Source organism: Onychomys torridus, chromosome 13, assembly GCF_903995425.1.
Source record: "Onychomys torridus chromosome 13, mOncTor1.1, whole genome shotgun sequence".
Classification (NCBI taxonomy): Eukaryota; Metazoa; Chordata; class Mammalia; order Rodentia; family Cricetidae; genus Onychomys; species Onychomys torridus.
In genome coordinates, this window is record NC_050455.1 from 68,572,456 (window position 1) to 68,586,732 (window position 14,277).

General features: G+C 47.7%; 1 protein-coding gene across 3 annotated transcripts in view; it reads right to left on the minus strand.

Annotated features, from left to right (window-relative positions):
• Positions 1-1,317: 1,317 nt before the first annotated feature.
• The window catches only part of Kcng2 (potassium voltage-gated channel modifier subfamily G member 2), a 74,257-nt gene continuing 61,297 nt past the window's right edge, over positions 1,318-14,277 (minus strand). For all 3 annotated transcript variants that reach the window (XM_036204224.1, XM_036204222.1, XM_036204223.1), the window contains exon 4: positions 1,318-3,151. In XM_036204224.1, the coding sequence (XP_036060117.1) occupies positions 2,372-3,151 (780 nt within the window). In that variant the 3' untranslated portion in view covers positions 1,318-2,371. The remainder of the gene's footprint in view (positions 3,152-14,277) is intronic.

Below are 14,277 nucleotides of genomic sequence, written 5' to 3' on the forward strand. Positions count from 1 at the left end.
CCTGGGGTAACTTCTAGCTCTGCCCCCTCTTGGGGGATGCTCTGGCTCTTCTAGTTCCTTTTCCCCATTCCTTCAAAGATGTCTTAAAAACAAAAAACTGTTGGCTTTGGCCCTGGTGGATGTGGGCCCAGTAGCAAGAAGGGGGCTCTGTAGAGGGCTGCCACCAGGGGCTCAGCAAACCCCATGCTGGACTCCAGGTTTTAGCCAAGCTTGGCCAGGCCCATCCTTAGCGACTGTTCCTACATCTAAAAGCAGAAGCCGGGTGGTGGTGGCGCACGCCTGTAATCCCAGCACTCAGGAGGCAGAGGCAGGTGGATCTCTGTGAGTTCGAGGCCAGCCTGGTCCACAGAGCTAGTCCAGGACAGGCTGCAAAGCTACAGAGAAACCCTGTCTCTAAAAACAAAAATAAATAAATAAATAAAAATAATTAAAAAAAAAAAAAAAAAAGCAGAGTCCCCGTTTTGTCTCAAGGAGATTACACAAAGATCCCAGAAAAGGTGGGATGCTTTGAAGAGAAGTGGAGAATGTTGCCTTGTGTGGGTCACTGCCTCCATCTCTTGCTTGGTCCTGGAGGAATGCTTTTGGCAAGGCCAAGTTACCTGTTGGCTTCCCAGGACCCTTATCTCTCATGCCCAGATGCCTTGACAAGTGAAGCCTATTTGTGCACATGCCTGCCACTCCATGCCACCCTACCCCTCGAGACATGCCGTGGATATCCAAGGCCACTCCAGTCCTGGATTCAGTTCTCTAACTTGATACTCTGAAATCTCCCACCTGCCCGGGGAGTGAGGAGCATGTAAGGATGGGCTAACTGCACTGTTAGGGCAGTGTGTAGAATCAGCACGGACGCTAGCAAAGTTGAAGGCTGGGGTGCTCTGTTCCTGCTGTGTGCGTTTGCCAGCCCCCCAGAACCACAGCTCTAGGAGCCCCAGACTCAGCATGGACTGACTCCACAGAACATAAATGATACCTAACTGAGCAGAACTCAGCTTACTGGTGTGAGGAGGGGCTTGCAACTTTTTATTTGGTTGCAGTAGATTCTTGCAAAGCCTGTGTGGTAGCGGGGCCCCAAATGGGCCTGTACTGAGCTCACATAGGGGCCTTGCTGGAAGCTACTATGCAGTAGGGTGCAGTGGGCTGTGATAATGGCCTGAAGACAGAGGACCTTCCCTTTATTTTATTTTTTTTTTAAAGATTTTTTATGTACACAGTGTTCTGTCTGCATGTATGCCTGCAGAAGGCACCAGATCTCATTACAGATGGTTATTAGCCACCATGTGGTTGCTGGGAATTGAACTCAGGACCTCTGGAAGAATAGCCAGTGCCCTTAACCTCTCTGAGCCATCTCTGCAGCCCAACCTTCTTCCCTTCTGATGGAGACGGTCTATGAATCTCTTAGGTATGATGTGTGTGTGTGTGTGTGTGTGTGTGTGTGTGTGTGTGTGTGTGTGTGTGTTGAGTGGATGGCTGGGGCTCACGGAACATCTGATCCTCCTCCCCCAACTTCCCAAGTGTGATTACAGGCATGGGCCACACCACCTGCTGGTTTGTGGGGAAAGGGTGAAGCAACATGGCCTGGAAAGTTCCATTTCCCTTGCTTTCATGGAGTAGAGAAAGGCCATGCCTCCTTGGCATATCAGTGTCCCAGCAGGAGTCTCCCTGAACTGCTCCCTCACCCTGCTAGGCCCTTCACCCAAGTTTTTGTTTTCACTTGAACCATGTCTGAGGGAAACGTCCCAACAGAAGAGAGCATCCCGTGGAGACCGACAACCTTTCAACCGACCAGCTGGGAGGGCAGGGGAAGGGTTAGAATGCCACTATGCAAACCTTGAGCAACCTTATCACGGGATTGAGCTTGTGTGGAGAAACAGATCAGAGGTCAACGCTGAGATTTCTCCTCTCCCCTTGCAAAGAGCAGTTAGGCGGAACTCGGGGACTAAACGCCCCGGCAAACCTCTGCCCCAACACTTGGCAGGTGATGTGGACACTGGCAGTGTCAGGTGCCAGCTGAAGTCCACCGAGGGTCACAAGGTAGATGTCACCCTCTGTTCCCTGGGGCTGCCCTAGATTGGGAGCAAGGGAAGGGAAAGTTAGTCTGGGGTGGCTGGCATTTGCTTCAGACTTGAACTTTCTGGGACTCAAATATTTTTAATTAGCCATAGAAAATTTAAAACTGGAGGGAAAATAGAAGAGGGAGAAAGACCAGGCTGCTATATCCTCCAGGCTACGAGAAGCTCAGGGTTGCATGGGGGTGCCAGGCCTGCCTGCTGCAACAACATGCCAGACCAAGTTTGCGACTCCTGGGTCAGCGGGGTGCTTGGTGTCCTCCGAGGCTTTGACCCTCCCGGAAGCTTTCAGCAGAGCACTAGGCTCAGGGTCCCACCCGGCCTGGCGAGCTCCCTGCTGCGCCTGCGCTCTCGGGGTCCTGCGAGCTGTCCTCGGTGGCGCTGGCCGATCGCGTGCTGTCGTCGCGCGTGCTGTCCTCACGCAGGACCGGCTCAGGGCTGGCCGCGCGCTGTTGCTGCTCCTTGAGCTCCGAGTAGGAGCGCGAGAAGGTGTGGAAGATGGAGGTGACAGGGAAGGCCATGAGGAGGATGCCGCTGAGGATGCTGCTCAGCGCCACCACCTGGCCCGGCAGGCTGCGCGGCACCATGTCTCCATAGCCCACGGTGGTCATGGAGATGACGGCCCACCAGTAGCTGGCGGGGACGCTGGAGAAGTCGCGGCGAGCGCCCAGCTCGCGCTCAGCCAGGTGCACCAGCGGCGCGAAGAGCGCCATGGCCACGCAGAGGAAGAGCAGCAGCAGTCCGAACTCGCGTGCGCAGCGGCGCACGGTGAGGCCGAGCGAGCGCAGTCCCAGCGAGTGGCGCGCCAGGCGCATCACGTAGAGCACGCGCAGCGCCCGCAGCAGCCGCAGCACCAGCCCCGCGCGCTCCAGCATCTTGCTGCCCGTGGGCCCTGCCGCCAGCCCCGCGAGCAGCGACACGTAGAAGGGCAGGATGGCCAGGATGTCGATGATGGCAAGCGGAGTCCGCAGGAAGGCGCACTTGCTCTCGGCCTGCAGGGAGCGCAGCAGGAACTCGAAGGAGAACCAGGCCACGCACACCGTCTCCAGCACGAACAGGTTGCGGCATTTTGTGGAGCACTCGCCCTATGGAGGAGAGGGACATCCGGGTTGGCGGACGGTGACCATGAGGAAGTCAGTCAGGGACTCGAGATGTCACACAGACTCCCCGCACCAGGGACGTGTGGGGATAGGGGAAGGGTAGAGAAGAATGGCTGAAAAGGCCCAAATTCGTGAAGATTTATTTGACATAATTTCTGTATGTGGGCTAATGGGCAGGTTGATTCCGGAAACCGGAAAGGCATTTAAAACCTGGATCCACTGAGCACTTATGATTTGATCGGTGAGATGCCTACAAAAAAAGCTTTGGCATGAATGACCTAACATCCCACTTTTAGACAGCTGGGAAAAGGGATCACAGTGCACTGGAAGAGGCGATAGAAATTAGAGCAGGAATACCAAAGCAGAAGGCAGCCCTGAGAAGTCGACTCTTGAAGAGATCAAAATCGACATACTTCATACCACTAGAACAGGTGGGACACTGCTACCGCCACCAGGGAGGAACAGGAGTAATAAGCCTGCAAGGTGAGTAATTTAGATGCAATCGGCAAACTCTAGATGGCAAAGAAGAAATGGGCTTGGGAAGAAAGAGCGTCTGGATAGGCCTAGAGCAAGCCTGGAGACAGAGGCAGCGGCCCACACAGAAATCACAGGTCCAGACGGCTCTTACACAGCATTCTCCAGCGTTCCAAGTATTAACACCAAGTCTTCACCATTCTTGACAAGAGTGGAGGAAACACTTCGGAGCTCATTCTGTTGACCTCGGCATAGTCAGTGTGATCTTTAAAAAACTACAGGAGCATGAATAAGGCCAAGCATGATGGTGCGCTCCTCTAACCCCAACAATTGGGAGGGACAGGCAGGAGAATCGGGAATGCAAGGCCATCCTCAACTATGTATCTATCTTGAGACCAGACCAGGCTACACGAGTCCATCTCAGAAACAAAACAAAACAACAACAACAACAACAAAAAAAAACCCAACAACAATAAAAGCTTAAACTGATAACAACCAGAACCCAGCAGCAGAGGGAAGACTTAGAAACCGTGATGGAGGACCTATGAGATGGCTCAGCAGGTAAACACACTTGCTGCCAAGGCAGATGACATGACTTTGATTCCTAAGACCTGCATGGTGGAAGGAGAGAACCAATTTCTGCACGTTAACCTTCACCTGTGGACCACGGCACACACCTGCCCTCTCTCAATAAATAGATGCCTGTAATAAGTAAAAAAAAAAAAAAAAGAAAGAAAAAAAAAAGAAAAAAGAAACCAAACATGATAGATGATGATTTTTGCTAGGGAAGCAATTTGACTTAGCACCTGAAACTGATTAATATAATTAATAATAATAGTATCATTAAAAGGTAAGATCAGAGCCGGGCGGTAGTGGCACATGCTTTTAATCCCAGCACTTGGGAGCAGAGACAGGCAGATCTCTAAGTTTGAAGTCAGCCTGGTCTCTAAAGTGAGTTCTAGGACAGCCAGAACTACACAGAGAAATTCTGTCTCACCCCCCCCCCCCACCTCCCAAGTAAGATCAGATAATCAGCAGCGAAGGAGTTCTGAAGGTTCAAACCAGGACAGTTAGATATAGTAAACAAACAAACAAACAAACAAATAAATCCAGTTTGGAAAGGAAGAAATAACTGTTCATAGGCAACATGACCTTGTGTACAGAAAATCCCAAAAAATTCACTAAAATAAATGCACACATTAAAGCTGAAAAATTAATTCAGTAACATTGAAGGATATGAGATAAATATACAAAAGTCAATTTTATCTGTATAAACTTTCAACAAATAATTTGAAAATGAAAAATTTTAAATCCCATTCATGATACCATGAAAGAAGGTATATATATATGTCTGTCTGTCTGTCTCTGTCTCTGTCTCTCTCTCTCTCTCTCTCTCTCTCTCTCTCACACACACACACACACACACACACACACACACACACACACACATTTGATGCCATCAGTTCTGAAGGACATTCCACATAGTAAGATAGAGTCTGACAGTAACAAGTCACCGAGAATATGGAGGAGCTGGAACTCTCATACACTGCCAATGGGAATGCAGACTGGTCCAGTCACTCTAGAGAACATTGTGGCAGCTGCTTAAATGAGTAGTAGAGTTAGCATCAGACTCCACAGCTCCACCCATGGGCCTCTGCTGGGGAAAGCACGTCTCCATAGAACTTGTTCAGGATTTTACATCAGAAGGCAAAAGAAGACTGATTTTATGGATGAAGAATAAACAAAATGTGGTCTGTTCACATGATGGAATATTCTGGACCATCAACTACTGTGGGATGTCCTGTATGTCAAATGTGTTGCTCTGATTGGTTAAAGTAAATAAAGTGCTGATTGGCTAGTAGCCAGGCAGGAAGGATAGGGAAGGCAGGACAAGGAAGAGGAGAAGGCTGGGGATAGGAAGGCTGGGAGGGGACACTGCCAGCCGCCTCCATGAGAAGCAACATGTAAAGACACCAGTAAGCCACAAGCCATGTGGCAAAGTATAGACTAACAGAAATGGGTTAAGATAGAAGAAGTAGATAACAAAAATCCTGCCATGGCCATACAGTTTGTAAGCAATATAAGTTTCTGTGTGTTTACTTGGTTGGGTCTGAGCGACTATGGGACTGGCGGGTGAGAGAGATTTGTCCTGACTGTGGGCCAGGCAGGAAAACTCTAACTACAATCAACTGACAGCAGTGTAAGTGGACCCTGAAAATGTGATGTGAGAAACAATACAGAAGACATACTTGATGGTTCAATTTGTATCAGAGTTCAAATTAAGGAAATCTACAGGAAAGTGGATTAGTGGTGCCAGGGGTTGGGTTTGATGAGGCATGGTTTGGGGGACACAGGGTTTGAGGGCAACAGGGTTTGAGGGCAACAGGGTTTCATTTGTGGTGATGGGACTACTTCTGAAAAGCATGGAATGGGAAGATACTTCAAAAGTATTAAATGTACAGTATGTGAGTTATCTCTCAATAAAATATTTGTACTGAAAACAGTCTCTAAGCAAACCTCAGTGTCTGTGGCTAGCTGGGCTACAGAAAATAAGTGAATGGCAACAGGCAGAGGTTGTGACTGGAGTCTCACTGCTGGGATACAATCTGGGGCTTAGAGCTGCATTTATCAAACAGCACAGGAGACATTTCTTGCTGGGAAATGGGGCAGGCCTCGCTGGCTGCACACAACCTCGAGGCTGCCACATCTTACCTGATGATCCCCCTCCCTACCACAACCTCACCAGCCCACAGGCCACCCAGGCTCGGAGTATTTGATTCTATGTGATAGACTGTCACCAGGTCACCTCCACTATGGGGGAAATAGCCACAGTGATGCTTACACCACTCAGACCCTGGTTTCACCTCCTGCAAGGAGCCTCCAGGTCCATGTGAGCATCTTGTGTCTGAGGACCAGCGGACAGAGTGGTGAGGCCGGCAGCCTTCTGTCTCCAGGGAGACCTCCACTCAGAAGGGGTCTGAGGCTTCAGTTGTCATCACGTCTCGGCTCAGCAATGACTTGTAGGTGTACAGGCAACAATGACACCTGCACACAGAGGGATATGGGTGGAATACTCAGGGATGTGCAGGCCATCCTGTGTTTGCAGAGCGGGACTCTGGGAAGTCACTACTGTAAGGAATGCAGGGAGCTGGCACCCAGACTTCTCTGTTCAATGCTGCAAATCCTAGCTAGCCACATGTAACTGGCCATCTGTATCTAAGGGTACTGAGTGCAGAGGCTTCTGCCTCATCTACTCCCATATTAATGGGCTGCCAGGGCCCCCACCTTGACCTACATCCTGTTGTGTGTCTGGAAATGCCATCCTTGTGCTCACATTCCTGCTAATGAGAGGGGAGGGGGCTGCACTCAAGTCGGAGAAAAAGCCCTGGCCCTGGCCCCAGAGTCTCATCCACAGACTGCCGCTTGTTGTTGCCAAAGTCCCGACTTCAAGCAAATAGGACAAGTGAGATTCTAGCCTCAGCCTTGCTCAAGGAAACTCCAATGCACATTTCAGTAAAGACACTGGATGTTCAGAGGTCCCCTGTCCATCTTTGTCTCAATGTCCCCTTCCCTGTGTTCCTCGGGTAGCTTGCCCAGGTTGGTCACACACATGGAATCTGCATTGGGGGAGCAAGAAGAGGGTCCCGGGGGAGCCGGAGATAATCTGGGGGAGCAGGAAAAGGGTCCTGGGTAACAGAAGGGAGTCTGGGGGGCAAGGGGATTCTGAAAGACTAGGAAGAGGGTCCTGGGGAAAAGGAGGGGGTTCCTGAAGGGACCAGGAGGGGCAGTTTTCTTGCCACTGGAGAGGAGCAGGAAGAAGCAGTGGTCAGACCCAGGGGCTTGTGCAGAGAAGGGGTTGGGGAGAACAGAGATGAGACTTTGGAGGCCATCTGGGTCTAGCTGCTTAGATGAGGAGCAAAGGAAGCTCCAGCCCCACACTTCACACCTGGTCCTCAGCCACTCAGCAGGAGGTGGGGCTTTCCCACAGTTGCAGCCCTGGTACACCAGAGCTCTCCCTCTACCTGACCCTCCTGGGTATCCCAGGGGCCACTGGCTAGCTAGTGCAATCACTACGGGGGCCATTACAGCAGTGTCAATGTGGTGACTCCTCGCCTTTTCTCTACCTGGCTTATCTGCTCGGACTCTGGAGGTACTGTGTTTGAATATTTGATCCCATGAATAAACCTCTTCTTCAGGAAAATGTGCTGTGAGTCTTTCCCAAATGACAGCTTCTGGGGTTACTTATGCCTCAGGAAACCAAGGTCAGCTGCCTCCCAGGGAAGCAGCTCCATGAATTAGAAAGTCAGAGACTGAAGACACCCATGAGAACATGGGAGGCAAATTCGGGTCCCATTTCCATCTGTATGTAAGAAACACTGAGCTGAATTTGGAATTGGTGTAATTCATTAATCCCCACATCCATAATTACCAAAAACAACAGAAACAACACCCCCCCCCCCTCCAAACACCAACAACTTAGAAAACCAAACCTGCTGGGAATGTTCTGTGTTCATACCCTAGGGATTCTCTAGGATTGTTGGATATAAGATGTAGCTTCACAGGACAGACACATTCCCTTGCTGACTAGAAATTTCTGAGTTGTTCTATTAGTCTATCCATTCTCCAGTACACATGGGTCAGCTGGGCCTGAGGCTAAGGTTGTAGAGTTCAGGGTAGAGTCCAAGTGAAGTCCAGAATGCTGTGCAAAATTCACAATGACAAAAATTCTGCACAGATAAATTCTAAACACTTTCAAACACTGTTCACTTTGACCTGGGGATTTTATTTGGGGACACATAGGGAGCATTAGAAATGGGTCCAAAGTCATCTGCACAAGGAGACATGTCAGAGTGCAGTTCTGTGAACTAAGACAGTACACCAAGGCATCTTCCAGGAGGAAGATTCACAAGGATCCCACCCAACAGACTCCTCAGGGTTGGCCAGTCTGCCTGCTCCAGATGGGCACATGGATGGCATCGAGACTGAGGCTTTGGTGTCCGTCCATGTTCCTGCTCAAGGAGATTTGTGGTTCCTTGTGTTACCCTGTCAACATTTTGTTCTCTTTTGCTATTGACTGGTCCCATTACATGATGGTGCCAGTGTATATCCCCCGGCCATATGTGGATACACATTTGTGTCCTGGGGGCTTTTGCAAACAAACCTGGTGTGAACATTAATGAGTCAGTCTCTGTGGGCATGTGCTTTTGTTTTGGCTAGGTTCCTAGAGTAGATCGCTGGATCAGATCATGTCACGATCAGAGCACACTACTACAGTCATACCACCTGCCTTCCCATGTAGGGTCTGGGACTCCAGTGCTCTGCAGCCCTGTCAGCAGTTGGTCCTGATTGCGTTTCAAACCACAGTCAACCTACACATGTTCTCATTCTCTGCCTCTCTTTGCCCTAGGAAGAGTGTTATCTCGCACAATCAGTTTGTAGAGCCCTAGTAGCTAGCAGAGCTTGGTGTCTTCTCATGTGCTCTCATTTGCATGTCTTTTCTAGTATCTGCTCAAACCTTTTGTTCCTTTTTAACTGGGGTTTCTTACAGCTGAGTTTATACAGCTCATTATATCATCTAATTGCAAGTCTTTTGTCAGATCTGTGATTTGCAAATATTTCTCCCCGTCGAAGCCAGGCCTTTTCATTCCCTTAGCAGTCTTTCACAGGCAAAGTGTTTAACTTTGATGAAATGCAATTTACCAATTTTTCTTCTGTAGAAAGGCTTTTGATATAACATCTGAAGGCTCCACTCTAGACAAGCAAAGATTGTCTCTTAGGTTTTCTTGTAGAAGTTCCACATTTTATATTTTATATCTATGGTCCATTTTGAGCTGAATGTTTTTTAAAAATAAAATATAAGGCAGAAGGGTGGAGAGATGGCTCAGTGGTTAAATGGCTCAGTGCTCTTCCAGAGGACCCAGGTTCAATTCCTAGTGCCCATATGCCGGCTCACAACCATTTGTAACTCCAACCCCAGGGGATCTGATGCCCTCTTCTGGCCTTCTCAGGCATTGCATGCACATGATACACACAGACATAGACACAGCCAAAACTCCTGAACACATAAAAATAAAAATTCAGCTGATCTTATGCATGTGTGTCTGCTCTCCGCGTTGACTGCAGGTCTTACCTCACAGTGCTACAGCGTCTAGCCGCAGCTTTGTAGTAAATCCTGAAGTTAGGAGGTATGACTCCTCCAGCTAGTCCTTAAAAGTGGCTCCTCTATTGTCCCATATTTTCTTGCTGACATTTAAAAAACAACAACAACCAGGTTTGGAATGAGATTTCATATATCCTAGCACTCAGCTGGGGTGAGTCCCATAGTACCTGATCTCCCAGTTCACGGCAGGCCATGTACCTCTGTTCACTTTGGTAATGGATGTCTCTCGCCTGTGCTGTGATTTTTTTTTCTTTTTTCTTTTTTTAGACAGAATCTCACAAAGCCCAGGTTGGCTTAGAACTCTTAACCTTCCTGCCATTACCTTTCAAGTGATAGAATTATAGGCATGCACATTAAGCTGGCTGTCTTGTCATTTTGGGCATGTAGAAAATCCACACACACCTCATCAGGCTTCTAGCTTGCTGACAGGTCTGTTGATGTTCAGTGCAGCTCTGAATAGTACTTCAAAAAAACCATTTCCATTTGTTCATTGCTGGACTGTGGTGTACATCTGGATTTTATCTATTAAGAGTCCCGTGATTGTCCTAACTTACTTACTTCTATAGGCTTTTTCGTGGATTTGAGTCTCTCCATTTTCTTGCTTCAATGCCCCAAAGGGAATGTTAGTATATCATACCCTGGGAAGGAGGGAGGGGGCAAATACTCCATCTTTCATGTTTACCTGTCCATGTAAAGGTTGGACATTACCCAGAAGATTGAACTGGCTAATCCAGGCAATGGTCTACATTTTTTCCTCATAAGATGTGAGGTTTTATGGCTTTATTCTAAAACTGCTTGGCTTTATATAAGTCTTGGTACATCCTTTCTAAGTGTGCTAGCAAATCAGATAGCAGGTGCTCTGTTTTATTCTTTCCTTCCTCCCCTCCCTTCTCCTCCTCCCCACCCCCATAGTACTGGGGATTGGACCATTGCACCAGGTACTGAGATACATCCTTAGTCCTTTATTTTGAGATAAGGTCTCAACTAAGTTACTTAGACTAGACTCAAATGTTCTCTCCCCCAGTTGCAGTGTCCTAAGTAGTGGGGTAACAGGAATGTGCCACTGTACCTGGCCTTTTACCCCCCTCCCTCAAGAGATAGTACCTGCATGGACCTCCAGCCTCTCCTTCCAGCTTTGGATTCCTGCTTCCTACCCAAGATGTCTCTCCCACTGGTCCTTTTGTTGAAGCATACCCTCTAGCAGTTTAGAGGACAGTGGTGGGTTAGATTTCTTTTAGATTTTGCACATCCAGAAATGTCTTTCTTCTGTCTTGACATGGGGTACTCATTTTGCTTGTAGAATGCTGAGTAGAAAATAATTCTCTCTCAGAATGCTGATGATGCCCACTGGACCCCACCTTTTGACTCTGCTGTTGAATTGCAATATTCACATTAGTAAACACAACTCAAGCGTGTGTCCCACACAGGTCACATCTGAGCAACTATGTGACCAGCACAACAATCAGAAAGGAACGTGACTCATGTTCTACCTATCCTGGTAGCAGAGGAAAGAAATAAGAAATCCAGGCTGGCTCACAACTAGTGAACAGGACTGGAAACTTTGGAAAACCAAAGGCTCCAGAAAGCAAGGTCTGTAGACATGGGGCCCATGCTGGCACTGGTCCTGTTCACTTTCCAGTGAAAATAAAAGATGGCCTCGACTCCCACGGTGGCCTTCAATCTGCAGTGGGGTGGGTGTGCCACTGAGCTACACTAACACACTGCCCCATGCAGGCTCACTTTCGTCCCAGCTTTTGTCTTGCGTGATTAAAAATTAGCGACAGTAGCTTGCCAAGGAGCCCCGTGACGACTGTATATTTCACTCTCTGTAAATTAAAGATAGCCAGTAGACAGGAGACAGGAGGAAGCATAGGAAGACAGATGTATCTGAAGTCTGTGTCTTCCTTGGTGGGTGATTAAACTCTTGCTTCCAGCTTGCACATCACCTGGACCTAATCCCAGCTCTTCATCAGTCTAACCATCTGCTTTAGGTAGCCAGGTATAACAGTCTGCAGGATAACCCAGCCTGCTGCAGTCAGAAGTCTTCACTTGGTGTCGTCCACAGGCAGACACGAGGAAGGATGAGACCACAGCAGAACACATTCTTGTTAATGACCAAGCTGATTTCACCTTCTGTCTCCGAAGAATCGGAACAATGTGTTTGTTAGCTCATTTCACTGACTCCAAATCCGAGTTTGAACTCATTTGAGGTTTATTCTTCCTAATTATCTCTGGAATAGAGCTCTTGTAGTCAGATTTGGTGAAGCAAGCAGGAAAGTAGCCCAGGAATATCAAATCTACTCAGGAGGAGCTCTTGTTGAAAAACCTCACTGTAGTCATTTAAGCAGAAATAATGAGTTGCTCATTTCGAAGAGTCTGTGCTGAAGGCAGCAGGCTTGCCGATCCACTCTCCCGATAACACTTTGTTAACTAGTTTGTGTTACGCTGCATACAGAAATCCTTCAAGAGCCTTCGCCCCAAATGTCGCTGGTTTCTTCTGAGAGAGGGATTCAGGATTCACAGTAGGCAAACACATGAGGTTGGGGACTGGTACACTAAGCCTGCCTGTGCACTTCCTGCAGCTGGGGGCTCTGCTGTGGTCCTGGGAGTGTCAAGCATGCTTTCACCCAGCTTTAAGCAATGCACTGAGGTTGCAGCTAGATGTGCAGATGGAATCAGCAGGATGCAGACAGACAGGACACAGAGAGTCCCAGATCGTGGATTAGATTACCATTTGGTTTAACAATGGCACAAAAACGCACAGCCACTGTTCTTTGTGGAGCTGTTAATTTTAGCTGTTTCCTGAAGGCCACAGCCCACAGCTGCAGCTCTATTTGAGGACTAGGGTGGGCTTGCTGCTCTGTGCTTGGCTCAGCCCACCACGAGCTTTGTGGCAGGTGGGTTGGTTTGAATTAACCCAACTGCCATTACTAGGAAATATTCTCTCTCATTAAATTTTTACCTACTGCAAACAATGCACCAGGGAATATCCTAAGCATGCAAAGCCTGTGGCTTCTCAGGCAGACTTCCCAGAAATAGGCTTTCTGGCTTGCTTGCTTGCTTGCTTTATTTATTTAATCCAGGGCTTCACACATACTAGGCCAACATTATATAGGTCTAACACTGAACTGGGTAAGATTCTCCAGCCCCAAAGTGGTCTTCCTTCTAGAGATTCACTCCTTCCTCCTTTGCATAGGCTCACCTGTGAAACTCTCTCTCTTCTGTATCCATTCATTGTTTGTGAAAAGCCCACTTTTAAAGACCTCACACATACTGGTGGGGACAAGTTTTGGAGTCTCTGCCAACACACAAAAAAATAGACACTCTCCATCACTGAATGGGCTGTGCCATTCTTTTTACTATAGAGGACACTTGCTACATTTTCTGGGCATTGCTAACTTTCATAGCTGGCTCACAGGCATAGTCTCCTCCTCCCTGAGGTATCATTTTTCTTATGAATGTGTTTGAGCCTCTATATGAAGATTATTAGCCTACTGTCACATACATTGTAGTTTTATTACCTTTATAGTTTCTGGCTTTTTTGTGGAGGCTAAAATGATTTCCCTCATATCCATGATACTGGGTATATTAACTTGCATTTTCTTTTACTAATTACATGGATTTGTTTTTTTTCCCCCTGGCCTCCCACATATTTGGAATTTATTTAAATATCTTTCAGGCTACTGGTGGTGGTGCATGCCTTTAATCCCAGCACTCCGGAGGCAGAGGCAGGTGGATCTCGGAGTTGGAGGCCAGCCTGGTCTATAGAATGAGTTCCAGGACAACCAGGGATGTTACACAGAGAAACTGTGTCTCGAAAAAACAAACAAACAAACAAACATCACTACAATAACAAAAACTTTCAGGGCAGCATCTGTTAAGACAACCACTCATAGATGTGGGAAGGCTTTACCTCCTACATTAAGTTGCCACACAGATTTGTTCTATTTCTGCACGTGATCATCTCCAAATTGCCAGGGTGAACACTCTGTTGTTACTAAGTATATGTTTGTTTAATTTTACTTATTGCAATATGTGTCTTTCTAAAAACATTTTACTTTCCAATATGTACTAAAACATTTAATTTTTCATAAGGTATTTCTAAGAACTTTTACTAAGTAGGTAATTATTTAATTTTATACTATGTTCCTATATCTGGTAAGTATAGGAACTGTGAAATATTAGGATGATGTCTCCAAAGACCCCTGTCTTCCTTCCCATGTTACTGCTGGTGTTAGATACGTGTGTCCCCAACAAGACTGTGGAAATGATCATGCACTGCATAGACAGGAGCCTTTTTTACTGGCTAGCTAGGAGGAAAATGAGACCAATGATGTCCCAGGTTCCTACGAGCCAGAGACACCATAGGGACAGAGCTGACTTCAGCTGATTATTAACCACAGCCACTAGTAAGCATATGACCACCGTTCACATACTGCAAGTCTGGAAAGCTGTTAGACACCAAAGACCACCAGGC